Consider the following 18,741-nt stretch of genomic DNA (forward strand, 5'->3'; position numbering starts at 1 on the left):
AAGAAACTGTTATCCTCAGTGCTAGTAGGGTGACTTCTGTTTCAGCTGTGGCCAGAGTTTTCAGAAGGAAAACAGGAGAACCACACTCAGAATTCTGCTGCTTCCTGAGCAGACTGGCATATGGGTAGAGAAGTTGGTTCCTCCCCTGCAATAGAGGGGGAAAAGCTGCTTGCACACTTCTGTATTTTACTTTTCAGTGATCCAGGTGACTGAACACCTCTTTTACACAGAGGAGCAGTTTAGAAGTAATTTGGTACTGGGGAACTCTTGAGCAAGAGTTAAATATGAATGTTTCTGTGTTCTTGGCTCAAGCAGCTGCAGCAAACACTGTGAATGACTGACTTTTCCTTTCTTACTCTTCCATAAAACTATTCATAAGTCTATTTTAAGTGGAAAGGTTAAGTGTTCTTTTCACAGATTTTAAATTCATATTTTTTTGATAATTGCAGGCCTATTCACTGGCTTCTTTCCCCCCTCCCTTTTTTTTTTTTTTTTTTTTTTTTTAGCCATGAATCAATAGGCACAGCTTTGGGGCTCTGTCTACAGATTCAGGAAGGTGCCTGGTGCTGAAGATCTCTCTTTGTTCTGCACCATTGCTCTTCAGCAGTTTCACAACTCCTGGTGCTACAGAATAATGTGCTACAGTGTGGGAGGAAAGAGCCACAGGAGAGCCCTGGGTGGCTGCAGGGGGAGCAGGAAGCCCTGGGTCTGCTGTTTTCTGCCCTTCCCTTGGTTCTCCCTCTCCAAAGGCAGGTTCTGGGGGTTGTACAGATGCAGTACCACGGGGCAGGTGCTGCTGGGGCTCTCTGGAGCTGTGCTGAGAAAAAAACTGATTCCATAGTCAAGATGTGGGCAGGTGGGAGGGTTGAGGCCAAACCCTGCTGCAGCCCCAGCAGTGTTTGCTTGGCAGCCCCAGGCTCTGTCTGCAGCTGGAATGGCAATAAGGACCCTGCTTCCCGGCCCTGATGGGCTGGAACCCCAACAAGGAAAGGGAAGATCTGTGGGGGGCTGAGGGGTTGATGTGCTGACAGAGCCAGGGGGCTGCAGGATTCATCTTGTTTATCTGACTCCCCTGGAGAAAACTTGTGCAAATGTGGCTCAAATCCTGCGAGAATAAAGTCTCTTGCAGATGGCAAGAAGAAGGACTTCAGTTTTCCAAACAGGCTGAAGCAGATGCCAGGTTTTCTGTGTCACCTGCAGAGGGGAAGGCTGGCACTTTGGATACAGGGCAGGAGAGGCAACAGCTGGAACCCCTGTGCTGCCCTTTGCAGCTCATCCATGGATGCTCTTCCCCTGCACGTGTGTTCTGCTGCTGGGATGGTGAAGGGAGCTGATCCAAGCGGCTCCTTCATCTCCTTCTACAAAAGTGGCTTTGTTAGTTCCAAAAAGCAGGGATTGTGGCAATGAAAATCTCATCTATTGCTAAAGTGGCACCAGGTAACCTGAGCAGGCAAACCTCAGTTCAGAGCTGTAAACAATAAGTGCTGCTTCCTTTTTTCATGGAATCTGTCAGGTTTTCCCCCTTCAGCAGCTGTCCAGAGAGCAAGGGCTTTCCCACAGCTGTCTGGGAGCATCTGCTGATTATTTTCTCTGCCATGAGGGGCAAGTTGAGCAGTGCTGGGACTTCTTACAGTCTGGGTCTTCAGCCGAATCTGCCAACCCGAGTGCTGAGGAGCAGGGAAAAGCTGAAAGCAGAACTGTCTGCACTGGTTTGGTGGCTCCCAGGAGGTGTCACTGCTGCGCTGGTTCCTGGGCACTTTCTCCCAGTAAAAGCTGGTGAGAGGATGAAGAGGCTTCCTTAGGATTTGGTTTCCTACATTATTAGTAATATTCTGATCTTACTTAGTAGTCCTGTTATGGTTTTGGTTAGAGAAATCTGGAAAAGGAACCAGTGTGAGTTGATGGATGCCTCTCCAGAGAGCAGTTTTATTTTTTTTGCTGTTTTTTCCTGGCTCTGCCAGTGTCCTTCCATCCTGCACACTCAGGGCAATGGGATGCTTTACCCTGAGACCCTGCTGCTGCCCTGGGTCAGTGGTCCTGGCAGCTGAAAGCTGTGTGACACCAGGGGTGGGGATGTCCCTGCTGCTCCCAGGGACTGTTCCAGACCTGGCTGGAGGTCCCTGCTCCACTGAGAGGAGGATGTCTCTGAGGTCCCATCACCATTGATTCCTTCCTGGGTAAGGCCTGAGAATGAGACTTTTCTTTCTGCTCTTAAGTAAGGAGCAGAGCTTGGAGCCCCATCCTTGGTTATCATTATAAATAATCTGGTGTGTATGAAAAATAAATCAATATAGAAGCCATACAGCTGATGAGAAACTAATGCTCACTGTTGCATATTGCACTGTGAAATATCTCTGCAATGAGACTTGGGTAGGGCTCCTCTTCCTCAGGAATTCAGTTCAAAGCAGTTTATTAATCCCTCCAGGCTTTGCTGGCAGAAGAGAGAATTATTGACTCTGTGGCACCCGCAAAGTATCCAGAATCTATAATTTGTTTAAAGCAGAAACAGTTATTCTTCAGCAGTGCCTGGCTGTGGCAGGAGGGTTGGGTGACCTTTCCTGAGATGTTCCCCCTGAAGTGGGGGGCAGCAGCAACCCCAAAGCCACGAGTGCCCACCTCAGACCCCCTGAGAGCCCCTGGTAGGGCCACCAGAGTCCTGGGGGCTGCAATCCCCCCCGTGGGCAGGGTCTGACCCTGGGGGCTGCAATCCCCCCCTCCCCACAGGCAGGATCTGACCCTGGGGGCTGCAATCCCCCCCTCCCCACAGGCAGGGTCTGACCCTGGGGGCTGCAATCCCCCCCTCCCCACGGGCAGGGTCTGACCCTGGAGCTCAGCTCCAGGCACCCAGAGCTGCCAGGAGGTGATGCTGTGTTTTATCCCTGGCATAAAGGGGATTCAGCAGCTGCTGTCAGAGTAATTTGTAATCCATTAAGCAGAGATACGTATTAAATAGGTAGAATTTTTATTTCTTTTGATGTTTTATTTCTTCAGCAGCAGATTGGGTTTTTTTCATCTTTCTTTTTTTTTTTTTTTTCCCTCTCTCTTCAGGTGGGGGTCACATTATTTTCCTCCAGGTTCCTTTTATGTTGCTCACAACGTGTGAGGAGGAGAAAAATCATCACCCCTGGTTTGCATGAAGGACAGGAGTTTGCTTCAGAGCCACAGAGCCTTCTGGCCTCAGCTTGTGTTGTCCTGAGACCCCTCAGGTGGAGGGGGACTTGGGATGCTCCTTGGTGCCAGCCCTGGGAGCTGGGGGTGCAGTCCCCTCCCCACTGAGGGCCTCTTTTTTTTACCAGACTTTTAAAAGAACTCAAATACTGCAGGTGTTTTGTAAACAGAGGCTCCCTGGTGAGTTCAGCCCAGCACTGTGCTGCTGCTGTAGGAGCAGATTGTTTAAAATCCTCATCCAGACACAAAGGGTGTGATTCCCTAGCACAGGGGGCAGAGCTCAGGTTGTGCTCCTGGTCCCCAGGTGTGGGGGGACTTCCAGCCAGGGGTGGGAATGGCATTTCCCAAAGCACAGGGGACTGCTTCACTTTTGTTTGTGGAATAATCATCTTATTAAAAAGATGCAAATGTGAAAAGTTAATGTGGGGCTCAGTCCTAGAGATGTGCAGGGTCCTGCAGCCAAAGTCCTTTTTGATCTGGAATCCGTTCTGTTATCTTGATGTATTTTTAAGCAGAACTAATGCATTAAATGTAAGGAATTGCCCTTTCTCCTGCGTGGAGGCAAAAGCAGCGTTTGTTTTATAATGGAATGGCAACTCCAAGCAACTGCTCATGTTTTTTAAGCACTGTGTGAGATCAGGACTCTGTGCAATGCTCTCTGTGGAGGGAACACGGCCAAGGGCTCCTGTCCTGCTGCCAGTGATCCCTGTGGGTGCTCAGCACCCCTGGGATCCTGTCTGCCCTGTGCTGGGGGTGGGCAGAGGGTCCCAGCTCAGGGGCTGACATGAGTTATTCAGCTTATGGTCGAAGGTTGGTCTGGATGATCCTGGAAATCTCTTCCAACCTAAAATGTTCTGTGATTCAGGAGGTTCCCCAGCACCCTGGGGCATTGGGTCTGGGTCTGTCCCCTCAGCTCCCTCTGGCTGTGGTGGGGGTCTCAGTGGGATGTGTGGGTGTCCCAGTTAAAAACCTCTCTGAGGTCATTATTCTTTCACCCACTCCTTCTCCCTCACCACCCACCGTGCAAAATGTCTGGTTTTTAACAATGAAATGTCTGGGCACTTCACAGCAGCCTCTCCCCCTGCTGCTCCTCATCCCCTTCAACAAATTAAACCTGGATGTGATGCCCCAGCCCAGGGACCCTCCTGCCCTTTGCTCCTCACTGCCCAAACAACAAAGTGAAAATAAACACCTTTTTTGTTTGTTTTGGGGGTTTTTTTTCCCTTTTTTTTTTTTTTTCCATGCAAAAAGTTTTAATGGTAACACAGGAGCTCCCACAGGATAGAAACCACAGGGATCAGGCTCTGAAAGCTTCTCCAGGACCTTTGTCCCCCACCCCGTGTCCCCCGAGGCGCTCCCAGGCATAAAGTGCCACAATCCATTTGGCTTCAATTAATTTAATTAATCTACAGGTTATACAGGTCTAAACATTAGTGCTATAAAGTTAGGCGAATAAACCCCTGAAAACTTAAAATGTCTTTAAATTGTTGTTTTTGAGTTACAGAAATACAAAATAAATATCTCGAGGATAAATACAAACCAGAAAACTATTATCTTTTAGTTTATTGACTCCTCTCTTCTCCCTAAGGGTATGTTAAATTGCAAAAACCTTTTCTTAAAAAAATGAACTTCACATCATGGAAAAAATATTAAGCTTCACTGAATTTGTACAAGTCTCTCTAAACATTAAACTAAATGTATGTGTTTTATTTATTCCTCCCACCCATCACCAAATAAGAGAAGATCATATATCCTACTGTTTCTAAGCATATACATGTAAAAATAATAATTTTTTTTCTCTGTCATTCATAGAACAATTACGGTAACATTTCATGATGACGTTTCCTGGACTCAGTGCACGAAAAAGACAACAAAATGACCTAGTCTGTTATGCAGGGTCTCAAGGCAAGATACCCTTTGCTGATCCCTCCTGCCTTGGAAATTTATTTTGCTTGGAACTTTGGTATGAATAGATCATTTTTCCACAGTTGGTACACAGAGTCCTTCCCAGCCTGACCACTGCTGAGTGCTTTGTGTGGCACCCACAGAGGGGTTTGGATCTCTTCACAACCTCCCACTTGGTTTGCCCAAGCTCCTTGGACCCCACTGGTAAGTCCCCGTCGCTTCACCTGGGTGGTTTGGGGCTCTGAACACTGGTTCTGTGAGTATTTTGAAATGTTAATTTTTAAATGGGGGAGAGATACCGAGAATTCAGGCAAAAAAAACCTGAAAAAGTTTACAGCCTGTAGCTATTATTACCCTTAGAACTTGTTGTTGTACAAATGTTCTGCCCTAACTATTGGGCAGTGAACAAACCTCCCACAAGAATGATAAATGTAGAGGAGGGCTGACACATTCTGGGGCTGCTCCAGTGTTCCCAGCTCCAAAAGCTGTGGGGCCAAGGTTTGCATCCCTCATGAGGGATGGAGAGGGCTCAGGGCCTGACCCCCCCTCTGGGGCTCTGAGCTGGGGCTGCAGGAGCTGGAGAAGGGGGAGGGCTCTGCAGCAAAAGCTGCCCCTTGCCTCAGATTTCTTTTCTTGAGCTGATTTCTTGGGTTTTCTGGATGTGGAGGAGATGCTTGGTGGTTTGAGTTCTTGTTTGGCTATGGTGGCTTATGAAAAATCAGTCAGGATGGAGACCAGAAATAAAACGCTTGGGAATCAGTGCAGAGTAGAACTCCTGGTACCCAGGAACCTTGGTGGGTCACAAGTCTGAGTGAACCTTCAGAAACTGAGGTGCTGCCCAGGGCTGGTGGGAGGGGGCAGGAAGCACCCCCTGTCCCCACACTCTGCTCTTCCCTTAGGTGCTCAGGGATGGGATGCTTTTGTGCCAAACCCTCTGTGTCTGGGATGAGTTGGTTCTGGCTGGGGGAGAGGCATCATCTGATGTGTAGGGTTTGTTAATGTTTTGCTTTCTTGTCCCTGCTGCCCGTGCCTGTAATTTATCAGGAAACAGGGCTGGTGGAAGCTCGGGGAGCAGGTCACTCACTGCAGCCCTCCAAGGTTGCTGCTAGGCAGGCAGGCAATTAAAGCTGAGCTGATGAATGGCCCCATTCGGGCTCCAATTCATTAACTAATCATAAGAAACGAGTGGATGGAAAATCAGCCCGAATCAGGAACTTGTCAGAGGTTCATTAAGGCTCCCTCCATCCCCCTCTGCTGCTCTGTGCACCTTGCTGAGCTCCTGCCCTGCCTCTGCTCAGATGTGATGCTCAGGGCCCTGCTCAGGGAACAATATCTTCTCATTACAGAAACCCATTATGCTGCAGCACACCTGCACTTGCATTTTGCCTTTCCTAATGTTGTTTCTTTGCACTCCGTGCTTCACGTGATGGCTCGTGGTACAGCAGAAGACTGGAGGGTTGGAGCAGGGCTCAGAGCAGCCTCCCCACACCACAGAGGGGGGACACTGGGGTGGCTTTCCCTGGGAGCCCTCCTGGCCAGCTCAGGAATGACACAGGATGGTCCCGGTGCTGATCCTCACCTCTCTTCCCTGAGGAAATGGGGCTGAAGAGAGTCTGGAGGATGGGAAGAGAGAAGTTAAATATATTTATGAAAAGAACAGAAACCCTTGAGGAGCTCGCCCACCTCCACGCAGAGTTATCACCCTCCTGCCAGCATGTGATGCCTCCCGTTTGATTGCTACCCAATTAGAACACAAATAGATTGGATAGCAGCTGCCAGAGGTGAGCAGGGTTTTGGAGCAGATCTTTACAGAGGATACCATGTGCTTCAGCTGCAGCCCAGGGCTGAAACAACAAACATTGTCTGCTGGTGCTGCAGGAGCCCAGTGGGGTGGTTCTGATTGCAGAGGGAAAGTGGTGGCAGGAATTTGACAGAGGGTTTGACTCTGTTCATTTAGAGAACTGCTCCCCATGGACCCTGCTGATGTCTTCCCCAGCAGGATCAGCTCCTTCTCCACGCAGACAAGGACCACTTGTGGGGCCACTTGTGGGGCACTGCTCACCCAGGGATGGTGACAGAGACCCAGCTTGGCTCCTATGGAAGGCTCTGCTTCAGCCTGGGCTTCTGCAGGGGAAAGGCTTGAGTCCCAGTCTGTTCCTTGGGATGCTCCTTGGTGGAATGATGCAGAGGAGTGGAGGAGCTGATGAGCACTGGTTGATGCTGCTCTGTGGGCTGCAGGATGAGAGCAGAGGGCAGGTATGGCTATGGGAACAAGGTGCTTATCAGAGTCGTTGCTTTAAAATACATCCTGTTTCCAGTTCCCTCTCGCTACGTATTTTGAATATATTTAGGGCACCTATCACCATAGCACCAAAGCACTGAAATATCCTGGGCAAGAAATCCAGAAATCTGTCCCAGAATAGCTGCCTGCTCTTTTACCGAAGCCCTGATTTTGCCACCAGTGCTTCCCTCCCCAGCCTTGCCCATCCCTGGGCATCTGCAGAGCTGCCAGAGCCTCCTCTGTCCCCTCGGCCCGAAGCTGTCACTTCTTGTGATCTGGAAGAGGCTTGTGGTGCTTCCTGGGGTGTTTGTCTGGAGTCTTCAGTATCCTGTAATGGTGCTGAACAGTTCTGCACAGGGGTGCTGTGAAACCTTATTGCTGATCATCCAGTGAGAGGACAGGAGGGTGGTTTGGCCCATGAAGAGCAATTCTCTGAGCAGAGGATGCGAGGGGCATCAGCTCTGGTCAGCCCAGATCTGCAGGACTTGATGGCTTGACAAGTCCTAAGGCATGCTGAGCACCTTTGGATTTTCCTGATGTTCTTGGTGTCCCCTGGAGCTTTTAGACCATCTGACAAGTTGGGGCGGGGGAGATGCTGGGTTTCCTCAGGCCTGGGCTTTGGTGGCAGGACTGAGGTGGGAGAAACGGAGCCGTGGCCACTTTTGGCAGTTGCTCTCTGAGCTTTTCCTTTTGCAGCCCCAAACTGAATCCCAGATTCTTCCCTGCACACCTGTGTCTGGTGGCAAACCTTGTCTTTCTTGCAGATTAAAGGTGCAAAGGCTCTAACTTCAGTGTCCATCTGTCTGAGGCCCTCAGTGAGTTATGGTTTGGTCTTTTTGCCCCTTTTCTTCCAGTGCCTCTCTGCATGAGACTGTCCCCTGAGACCTGGCCTCTGTGATGCTGGCGTGGGGTGAGGACACTGTCTGGGGGCCATCACAGGCAGAAGTTCCCCTTCCTTCCCTCCACACACAGTGTTCAGCTGTGCTCTGCCTCCTGCTGCTCCTTTCCTGCCAGCATTGCCCTCTGGATGATGAATTCCAAGCAGCTCCAGGTGCCCAGGCAGCTCTCCCCCAGCCTGGTGGGAGGGAGGTCACTTGCTGGGACATTCAGAGGCTTTGTCAGCAGGTTCTGGGGCTGGTCACCCTGAGCCACCTGCCCTGTCATTAGTGTGACTGTCTGGAGCCTCCTTCCCTCCACACCAACACCAGTAATTACCAGTCCAGCTGGTCCCCAGCACACCTCCTGCAATTCTGCAGTTCTGGATCTGCCTGGGAGGAGCAGAGGTCCCCCGGGTCAGGGAGCTTGGGAGGTTTTCTGCTTTAGTGTTAAAGGGGATGAGAGGATTCTTCAGCAAGGGACTGGGATGTCTTCTCTGAGGTGGCTTTGCTGGGAGACGTGCTCACCCTTCCATCTGCAGCTTGCATCACCTTCTGCACCCGGGCAAACATCACATTTTCAGCCAGGGCTTTTCTGCAGGAGTTTGAATTGTAAGAGGGAGCACAAGGTGAGGAACTTCTCTGTCCATAGGTGGTTTCTGTGCTACTGGAAATGCCTTGGGGGAATGGGCAGACACCAGCCCCACTAACAGGAAAAGTCTGAAAGAGTTGAAGAACAGGGGCTGCACACCAGTACGTGATTTTATCCATTCCCTTCTCTTAGTTCCGGAAGAAAACGTCCTTCTTGGAGGCTGTGCCAGTGCCTCGGAGAGTTTCTGTTCACCAGTGGAGTTAATTTCATGGGTTTAGTGTGTGATTAACCAAGGATGGGATTGCACAGCATTTGGCAGCAGCAGAGCTCTCAGATCTGCAGCAGTGCTGGTGGCTAGGATGGGAATCGCAGGTCCATGAACTTGCAGTAAAAACAGAGTGAAACCCAAAAGCTGCTGTGCAGGGGTTTGCTGGAGAGGTGTTCCAGCTGCCTGGGGGATGCCTGAGCCTAAAGGTCTCTGAAGTCTGGAGCTCCTGTATCTGGGGCACAGCGAAGGCTGAGTTCTGCTTTCTGTTGCTTTGCAATGGTCCATGCATCTCAGTGTGGACTTAAACCCCTGAATTCCAGCTGGGATATTTACAGAAGAGAGCCCCAAAGGGGTGGGCAGTGGGCAGGAGTTGGAGTGAGCTCATGGGCTGCTAGGAGGTAGCTGGCAGGCAATTAGGGGAAACCAAGCAATGAGGAGAAGCAACATTCAATACCCCTGTCTGCAGAGGCTGAGTGCCCGCAGTAATGGCACATCCCTTCCCATTGTCCCTTTCCTCTCCCCATCACCTTTTAAATTATATTCTGTATTAAACTCCTGGACCGAAACCAAACAGGGAAGTGAGTAAGCAGCCAAGCTAACAGAAAATCTGAGTGAACCCCCTCAAAAGGCACCACGAACCATCAGCCAGGAACTGACTGATTTTGATTTATGGTTTCTTTACTCTGCAGGAGCAGGAGAGGCATGAACCAGCGTGGGCTTTCCTGCAGCAGGGGGGAGATCCAAAGGAGCTGCTCAGCTATTCCTGACACCCACACCCTTGCTTTCCTCTCCCTCTCCAGTACCTTCCACCACACCAAAGGTCAGGTTGGTGGATGCTGGGCTCTGGAAGCAGCCCCTGGGGCAGTGGGGCTCCTCCACAGCCTGGGATGGGATGGGATGGGACTGACTCCCCCGTGCAGGACAGACACCATCCTGCCCTGGGGCTGTGGGGATGGGGGGCTGTGGGACAGCAGGCTGGGGGGGGCTTTGGCTGAGGGAGGGGAGGGGAGGAGAGGAGGAGGGGGGGACTGTCCCTGTCAGTTGGCAGAAACGCTGCTGTAGCTCTTCCTGACGGGGAAGGTCAGCGGCCCCGAGAGGTCCAGGGAGAACGCCTTGGGGTGCAGCGGCCGCCGCTGGGGCAGGGGGCTGGAGGTGGTCCTGGGCGAGTAGAGCAGGGCCAGCTCAGGGCCGGGCGGGCTGGCCTCGGGCAGCAGCATGGCCTCTGCTGTGGCCACCGGGTCTGGCCGGCCACGGGCCAGGCTGGGAGAGGGCTGCAGGCTGTGCCTCTTGGGAGGTGGTGGGCTGTGGTTCTGGAACCTCACTGTCTTCACTTGCTGCAAGGAGAAGGGGAACACGGTCAGGACAATTGGCAATGTTCTGTTCCCTTTCCAAATGCCTCGGCCAAAGGAGGGTGGGAGATGGGGGAAGCTCTGCAGAGAGCAGGCTGATGGAGGGACTAACAGCCAGGCCTGGCCTCTGCTCCTCTGCTCTTGGGGATCTCAGGGAGATTCTTGCCTGATTTAAGATTTCAGGAAATCAAGGCTCAAGGTTTGATCATGACTGCAGGCTGCTTTACACTGGAGGATTCCCTGCAGCATCTCTCCTGTCTAAAGGGCCTCACCTGAGCAGCAGAGTCAGCAGTGCAAACTTCTGATTGGGGGCATCACTGGGACCGTGATGGGTGGGGGAAGAAAACCCGGTGAGAAAGGAGTGGGACCCTCAAGGGGTTTGTCCCTGGCCATGCCCATCCCAAGGTGTCTGAGGTCCCTGCACACCGTGGGTGAACCTCTCTGTACCTTTTCAGCACCGTTGCGGGAGGTCTCTGGCTTCACCAGGATGGATGGTGGGGCTGAGGCTGGGGGCTTTGGAGCTGCCTCGCTCTTGGCTGGGGGGTCTTTGGTGTCCAGGACCATGGAGCTGCACACGGAGGGAGTTCTGCTTTCCCCTCCTCTGCCCACCGGCCCCGGGGAAGCGTCGTGGCAGAAGCTTGGTCTCCCTCCCGGCTCGGCCATGGCAGCTGCAGCCAGGATGCCCGGGGGATGGGCGCTGGCCGGGTGGTAAAGCTGGAGCTGCTGAGGTCGTCCCGTGGGAGGACGCCGGAGGGAGCCAGAAACCAGCACCGGGGTCCCTGCCTGCCCCGGCCTCTGCAGGGATCCGTCTGGGGAGCAAGAAGAGTTGGGAGAAGGTAAGTCAGGAGGAGTCCAGAAAGGTCCAGACAAAGCAAAGAGGCAGAAGTGAGTTGGCAGTTTCCCTGGTTAACTCCTGCTGATCTTTTTTTGTTGTTGAAGGATCCTTTCTCACCTTTCTCACCTTCAGGCTGTTCATGATTTTATGCATTTCAGGTATTTCCTACCTGAACGTTTCTCCTCCTGAAATAGAAGTTACTTTTGCATCAGAAAAGTTCAAGTTATAAAAAGGATCAAGTTATTCTCTCGATCATCCTCCCGCATGCCTGTTTTGATTTGACTATATTCTTTTTGAGTTACCAGAAATACACAGAGTATTCAGGTTGTGAGTTCTCCAGCACTCCCACAGCTGAGCTTTACTCACTCCTGGGCTCCTTTCTGAATAATTCCTAATAACACACTTAAATTAACTTCTTAAAAATCAGCTCCGAGCGTGGAGCTCCCACAGCGCTGCCTGCGGGACAGCTCCCATCCCTCTTTCAGGAGGTGGCAGAAGGTGGGTGAGGGTCCCCAGGGCACTTACTCCTCCTGGTGCTGCCCCGGCCCCTCCGCAGCGCTGTCTGAGCCCCGGCAGAGCCTCTCCCGGCAGCGGGGATGGGCACGGGCAGCAGCACCGGCTTCAGGGCTCTGCTCTGCCTCGGGCTGCTGTCCGAGATGCTGCCCTGGGAGGAGAGCGAGGAGGTGGAGAGGGTCCAGGAGGCATACAGGGAAGGCATCTTGGAGTCGGAGAGATTGGATTTCCTGTTTGGATGGGAAAGGAAAATAAGGTGAGACCTGGAATTGTGGCTTTTGTAAGGAAAGTGGAAGTTTGCCTAAAAGGGAACCTGATGGGTTTAATGCACCTGCACTGCTCCCCCGTCAGGGAAATGCTACAGACAACACGGGTAGCTGAGGCTTCTGGTTCCACTGTAACAAGGACATTCATCTTTCTGCACCTGACTTACAAGAAGTTATTCCCCATTAGGGTCAGGTCTTGTTAGAGTGACCCCATGGCATTTCCCAAGGGACCTCCAGACAGCTGGAGCAGTGAGACCCTATGGTCTCCATATGGACCAGGCAGGGGTTTGTGCTCCTGTTACCTGGCTGGAGCCTGGCCCCCACCCTTTGGGTGCACAGCAGCCACCTCGGATTGTCCTCCTTCCCTAGAGGGGTGTCATCTTCATGCTTTCACCTGGAGCCACTAAAGAGCCAAAAAACCTTGGCAACTTTGCCCACCCTGGCCACATACGGCTCCCAATTCCTTGGGAGGGTGGGACACCATGAAGTCTCTTTGCTATCCCCTCTGAGTCTTCCTTCACCTTTTTTGGGGGGTTAGAGGAATGATTTATGGTTTAATAACCGAGCTGTGATTCATCAAGTAACTCAGGCATCAATTTATTATAAAGACATTTCCCAGGGAGGACAGAGCAGCAGCTCCAAAAGTGGTGCTGATGGCTGCAGCTCCTGATGAGGATATTTGGGGTGACTGGGCTGTGCTCTGCATTATTTGTTGGCTCTGTTTATCGGTGAGGTGGGGCCATGGTGTTATCAGAGGCTGTTTGGGGAAGAAATGAGCTGGAGAGACAAAGACTAATCACCAGGGCTCTGGAACACAGGGAGGGGGAGGAGGAAATGCTGGAACTGAAGCAGCACTGGGACCTCACAGAGAATAAATATAAGTGGGGACAGAGAAACAAGGGGGGAGAGAACCCAAATGGCATCAGGAGGATCTGGGAGTGCCAGGTGAGTTTTGGAAGTGTTGCTGGGAGGGTTTCATGGCCAACACGCCCTGGTCAGCCCTTGGTGCCCCTCCCAGAGCCCCCTGTGCCCCTCTGCCCATCCCTCAGGAGGGGCTGGGCCAGCACAGGGAGGTTCCAGACATGGAAACCCTGCTCCAGGGTGTCCTGACTTTCTCCACTTTCTTTTTGCAGAAGGGGAGCACTGATTTTCTAAGCTGTTCTTCATTTCCCTACCTAATTCAAGCACATCTCATGGGAACTAAGGGCACAGGCAATTTTTTTTTTTTACCTCTTCTAAATTGTATGTTTTAATTATGGCTCTCTAATGCATGTTTGTTTAGTTAGATCAATGGTGTCCAGTGCTTAAATGCCTGGTCTGAAGACAGTATTTTGACTCTAAAAGAGCGTTCAGCTTGTTCTTTCCCTTCTGGCAGGAAAAAACCCAAAAGACCAAAGCCACACAGAAGGACTAAAGGTGAGTTAGAGCTCAGACACACTGCCCTTCATCCCTGCTCCCAGGGTAACTCATCCACATGTGCTGCTGTGTCACCTGCAGGGCTCTGCCAAAGCTCCTGGGCTGAATTAAACAGTCACAGGAGGAGCTTCAGATGTCTCTGCTGACATCCTAGGTTTAAAACAAGTGGATGGGTGGTGTTGGCCTCCTCCATGCCCCAGCTTCTCCCACAGGAGCTGCCAGAGCCTTCCCACCCAGGTGAGGAATCCCTGGCCCCTGCCTGGGCTGCAGGAATCCCTCCCAGAGATTTCTCCATAGGGACAACAAGACCCCAAATCCCCCGTGTTACCCACTGCCCTCTCCTTTGTTTTTGTTTTGTTTCAGAAAAAAACAACAGACCTGAAGAGGGGAGCAACGTAGTTGCTGGGGAAGATGCCGACTCTACCCGTGACCAGGGACATGCCCCGCAGCCACCCCTCCTGCTCCTTCCCAAAGACACGGACCCCTTCTCCCTTCTGCAGCTCCAGCTCCTCTGGTCCGTGAGCCACGTAGGAATGGAGAGCCACACACCTGTGGAGAGAGGAGGTGAGGAGGAGGAGGGAGCCTGTGCCATGGGACCTGCCCCCATCCTGCAGCTCCTTGCAGGGGAAGTGATGCTGCTGGCTCGGGGTGAGCTGTGGCTCTCTGCCTGCAGCCTCTCCAGCCAGCACTGGCACCAGGTATTTGGGAGCTGCTGTTACTGTGGAGAGGGCTGGAGGGGAGAAACTGCCCCTGCCTTCAGGCCAGAGGGGATCTGAATAAAAGAGGAGCCAGCAGGGATGGGGAACAAAGCAGATCCATCAGTGGTGTCTGTCGCAGAAGTGCCAGTGCAAGAAGCTTAGGGAGGAGGGAGCTGCTGCTCACCTCACACTGGGAGCACTCCTTGGAATAACTCAGGGCTCATCTGTGACTGTCCTGGGGCAAAGCAGCAACAGAGAGCACCAGCACCAGCTCTGTCTGGCCAGTAGCATCAAGAACAGGTTCTGCCTTTGAAGCTGGAGGCCTCACATCTGCCTTGAGCATCATCCAGAGGTGCTGGAGGTGTGGGGAGGAGTGCTGCTCCTCCAGCAACCCGTGGCTTAACCCCATCTTCCTCCCTGTCCTCCTCCTCCTCGACCCATCCCCTGCAGACACAAATGCTGGGGCTGCAGTAGGTGCCACGGGGGGGCCTTGGAGCATAAAGTGGGCAAAGGGGAAGGTGCTTGGCTCTGCTCTGGGCTAGCGAGGAAACCGGGACAGAAATTAATTTGAGAAGCTCTCTAGAGCTTTCTGACATGATTCTGGGACTACAAGTAGGTGGTGAAGCTTTGTTCTCTGCCGTGAATCACATGTGACCACACAGCAAAACAGGAGCAAAGAAAATGGCATAGTTTTCAAAACTTTCTCCTATTTGTTCTTTGAAGAACTTTAATTTGCCTCCAGTGTAGCACATTTAATTTAATTGCGTTGCTGTTGTTGTTGTGGTGTTTTTCTTGGGGAATGTGATCTGCTCCCAAATATTAATGAGCTGCAGACCTATACAGCAATTATCAGATATTATTTATAAAGCAGAAACAACAGAGTAGTTGGCTAGATAGTCAAGGACTGTCCCATAACTTTTAAAAAGGTTTCTCTCTCCCTGTCCTTTGGACCAATCACTTGAGCATTTGCCTGGAAACTCCTGTCTGTCTCAAGGGACTGCTCCTTTAGCTGCTTGCCCAGGGCAGGCTCAGCCCAGGCTGTTCTGCTGCTGCAGTGGTTGAGCACTTTGCAGAGGATTCACCCTGGGGGGGAGGATGTGCAGATCCCGTCTGCTCTTGTGGGGCTGAAGAAGGAGCTGTGTGAGACAGGCAGCTGATTGCACACTATGACACAGCCCTCACTCTGAAAACTGCTTTAAGGTCTTAGGAGGTTTCTCGTGCTCAGGATTAAGTGTGTGAAGCAGTCCTGAGTGACCTATGCTAATGCATGGAAGTAGGAATGGTGGTAGAGATGTACAGGTACTGCTCCTGGGTGCTGGTGATTCCACAGGTCTGGCTCGATACTGTGGAGGTGCTAATTACCATGCAGACAGCTTGTTACTGGGTACAGTGCCAGGCTGGTGAACCTTATCTAGAGGAAAACAAATCGTCACACTATATTATCTGCAAATTTTAACTCTGGGAAAGTTTTAAAGATTGGATGATTCAAAACACCAATGACCATCAGTGGTTTGTCTAAAATAAATCACTAGAGGCACTTAAACACACAGAAACTCGTTACTCCTCAAAACATGGAAAATGTCCTGTGGACAGCAGGCAGAATTCTGTGTCTGCAAATACTGAAGTGGAGCAGCAAGGTGCAAGGGTGGTTCACTTGCTGGGAACAGAACAATTCAGCAGTGATACCAACCAAGTGTCTGTGTCTCCCTGCTGTGACCCGACAGGTACATTCCCACCTGGATCTGCTTTTGGATCTGAGCAATGGGAGCTGGGCTCTGGCCTGCCTTTCCCTCCCAGCTGATGAGCGTCCTTGGCCAGGTAAGGCTGAAGGTGAAGGCAGAGGAGATTACACGGCCCCCATTCCCCCCCCCCAGGGTATCTGAGTTTCCTTACGTACATGTAAGCTGAAATGTGGTGCTGCAGGTGGGGGAGAGTGACGATGGCTGCAGAGTGCCCCAGGGGTCCTGGTGTGGGGTAGTAGGATGCACTGACCTGCAGGGAGAGACAAACACAATTGGAGCCCTGCACTTGGAGCTGCTGCTCCCCTCGTACCCGTGGGATCCGCTTGAGCTCCTTCATCTCCCTCCTTCTGCTCAGGGTTTGCTCACCCCTTTTTGCCTCTCTCTCAACAAGGTGAGCACTGATGGTTTGGTGCCTGTTTTGGGAAGGAGCAAGATCCTGGGCAGGCAGTGTTTCCAGCCCAGGCTTTGCTGCCAGGAGGAGAGCTGTGTGAGCGTTGCTCTTTCACTTGTTATTTAGCTCTGGGAGTGCTGGCATTGTCTAAACCCTAAATAACACAGTCCTCGCCCCAGTGATCTTTTAATAACTATTATTAAAGCTATTTACTGTGTCTGTGGCGTCCTGAGGAGCTCCACGGGCCCGTGGGGACAGGCAGGGCAGCCCATGCTGGCTGGGGTTGGGGTTGCTTTGGGTGGCCCTTTCCCCACCATCACTTTGCATCAACCGAGGGCTGCCAGCACCACAATGCTCCCCCTGTCCTCTTGTAGGAGCCCTTCACCTTCTGGGGGGAACCTCAGCCCTGTTTCTGCTGTCCAGGTCATGGTGTTCCTCCAACAGACCTGTCCCTGCTGACACCCCCCTAACCTGAGCAGAAAGCTCCTTGGGACCCCCCTGCCATCCCAGTGGGCAGCAGCCTGGGCTCTTCCTGCTCCCCTGTCCCTCCGTGTCCTGCAGAGTGGCACCCAACCACTTTGTTTTGGGTTTTTTTTTTTGAGGGAAGTGTCCTCTGCCTGGTGCTGAGCAGCTGCCCACTCCCCCAGCCCCAGGACCTGCCTGCAGGGTGGTTCTGTTCTGGGTCTGGGTCTGGTTCTGTGTCCTTTGTGGTCAGTGGGCTCCTGCATGGCCCCACCATGAGCAGTTGTCCCCCTTTCAGGGCACTGCTCTCTGCAGAGGGGATCCTGAGGGGTTTTTGTTCAAAGGGTGAGGGCCATGCAGTGCAAAGAGAAGAACAAATTTCTCCAGATGCCCAGGGTAAGGTCAGAGCAGCCCCTGCTCCTCTGCCCTGCAGATGGAGAACTGCACAGGATGAGCCCTCTGAGGCTGCTGAGCTCTGGACCCCAACCTGCAGAGCTCTCTCTGCAGCTCCCAGATGCCAAGCACACGACCTGGACACGTCTCACCAGGCTGCTGGTGCAGAGTGGGTTAGTGTTACACAGCTGGCTGCTCGAATAGGTGGTAAAAAAATTAGTACTAGAGCTATCAGCTAGAGGAAATGCCAAATCTTCTCACTTCCATCGGGGTCACATCTTCTGAACCACCTCTTGGCATCTTCCCCATGGTCAGAAGGAGGGTTATTGGATCAGGGAATTCCTGCCATGCCAGAAAAGGAAGGAGCTGGGCTCAATCCTGCCATGCCTGACACCATGCTTTAAGGGACACCTTTGCTTTGCTGGCTGCAAACTTGTGCAGCAATCAGGGCACAAGGTCTTCCCATGAAAAGAGAATTTTCCAGGGGTGGTAGACCCTTCCCTGTCATGTAAAAGCTCAGCTTCCTTCCATCTGGCAACAGCAAAGCAATTTAAGCTGCATTTTTTTGATCTGTGCTCTCTGGTTGCCTTCTTTACTCACCCCAGAGCAAGGCAGAGGTTCAGCTGGGACAAGGACCAAGCCAGAGGTGGTCCCAGCAGGGCAGGGGGGCTGCAGCACCCCTGGGGAGCCCCAGGCCAGGGGGAAGGCAGAGGCTGGGATGTGGCTGGGATGTGGCTGGCAGCCTTGCTCTGCAGCTGAGGCCGCAGGACAGATGCAAGTTGTCAGGGCTTTGATCTTGTATTCATTTCAAATCTAATTTCTAGTGGTCATGTCTGTAATGTGGTGCTGGGGCAGTGGCTTAGCAAGGGCCAAGGGAAAAAAAAAAAAAAGTGACTCACCAGCTCTGGAGCTCTCCAGTAAATGAATTAAAAAGGCCAGAAACCATGGCTTCTGAACCTGGAGTGGCAGGTAAGCTCCAGACCATCTCTGTTCCTCATTCTCTGGCCCAGGTAGGGTCAGAACAGCCTCTCATAAAAGTGGAAATTGTAATTCTGTTTTAATAATTTTGATAATCAAAACCTGTGAAACACGGGTATTTGGAGTTTCTTTTTCCTGCACTGGAACAACATGACAACCTTTTGCTGGTTTTCCTGATGGAACTGTGTTGAAATAATCACTTTATGATGAAAAACTTGTTGTTTTCCATTTCTCTCAGTGCCCCCTCTGCATGGAAGCAGCCATCCTTCCTGAGCCTGCACCAGAGAGGGTTTCAACAGAGAGGGAAAACAATGGAATGAGCTATTTCCCAGCCAGGTATAAGTGATTTCAGCATTCACTTTTGCTGATCTCCTGTGAGTGCCTCACAAGCACCAGGAGTTTCATTTCCGCCTCTCCTTAAATCCCTCTTACTCCATCTCCCCACCTCTCCTGTCACCAGCCTGGTTTCTGCCTTGGCTCCTCTCCCAGCCCTGCTGACACAGACACTTTCCTGGCAGAGCCCTCAGGAGATAGCTCCTGGGGAAGGGATTTTTCCCCTTCCCTCCTGCAGCTCCCGGGTCAGTTCTGCCCAGCACAGCCCAATGGAGG

The 18,741-nt window shown here is 52.0% G+C and overlaps 1 protein-coding gene across 2 annotated transcripts in view; it reads right to left on the minus strand.

The window, feature by feature from the left end:
• Positions 1-9,978: 9,978 nt before the first annotated feature.
• Positions 9,979-18,741, minus strand: part of SH3RF2 (SH3 domain containing ring finger 2) — a 29,638-nt gene continuing 20,875 nt past the window's right edge. For both annotated transcript variants that reach the window (XM_071758663.1, XM_071758662.1), the window contains exons 5-9: positions 16,064-16,158; positions 13,847-14,017; positions 11,799-12,016; positions 10,886-11,247; positions 9,979-10,423 (exon numbers count right to left, since the gene is read on the minus strand). In XM_071758663.1, coding sequence (XP_071614764.1) covers positions 10,127-10,423; positions 10,886-11,247; positions 11,799-12,016; positions 13,847-14,017; positions 16,064-16,158 — 1,143 coding nt within the window. In that variant the 3' untranslated portion in view covers positions 9,979-10,126. The remainder of the gene's footprint in view (positions 10,424-10,885; positions 11,248-11,798; positions 12,017-13,846; positions 14,018-16,063; positions 16,159-18,741) is intronic.

This window comes from Heliangelus exortis, chromosome 15, assembly GCF_036169615.1.
Source record: "Heliangelus exortis chromosome 15, bHelExo1.hap1, whole genome shotgun sequence".
NCBI classification, from domain to species: domain Eukaryota; kingdom Metazoa; phylum Chordata; class Aves; order Apodiformes; family Trochilidae; genus Heliangelus; species Heliangelus exortis.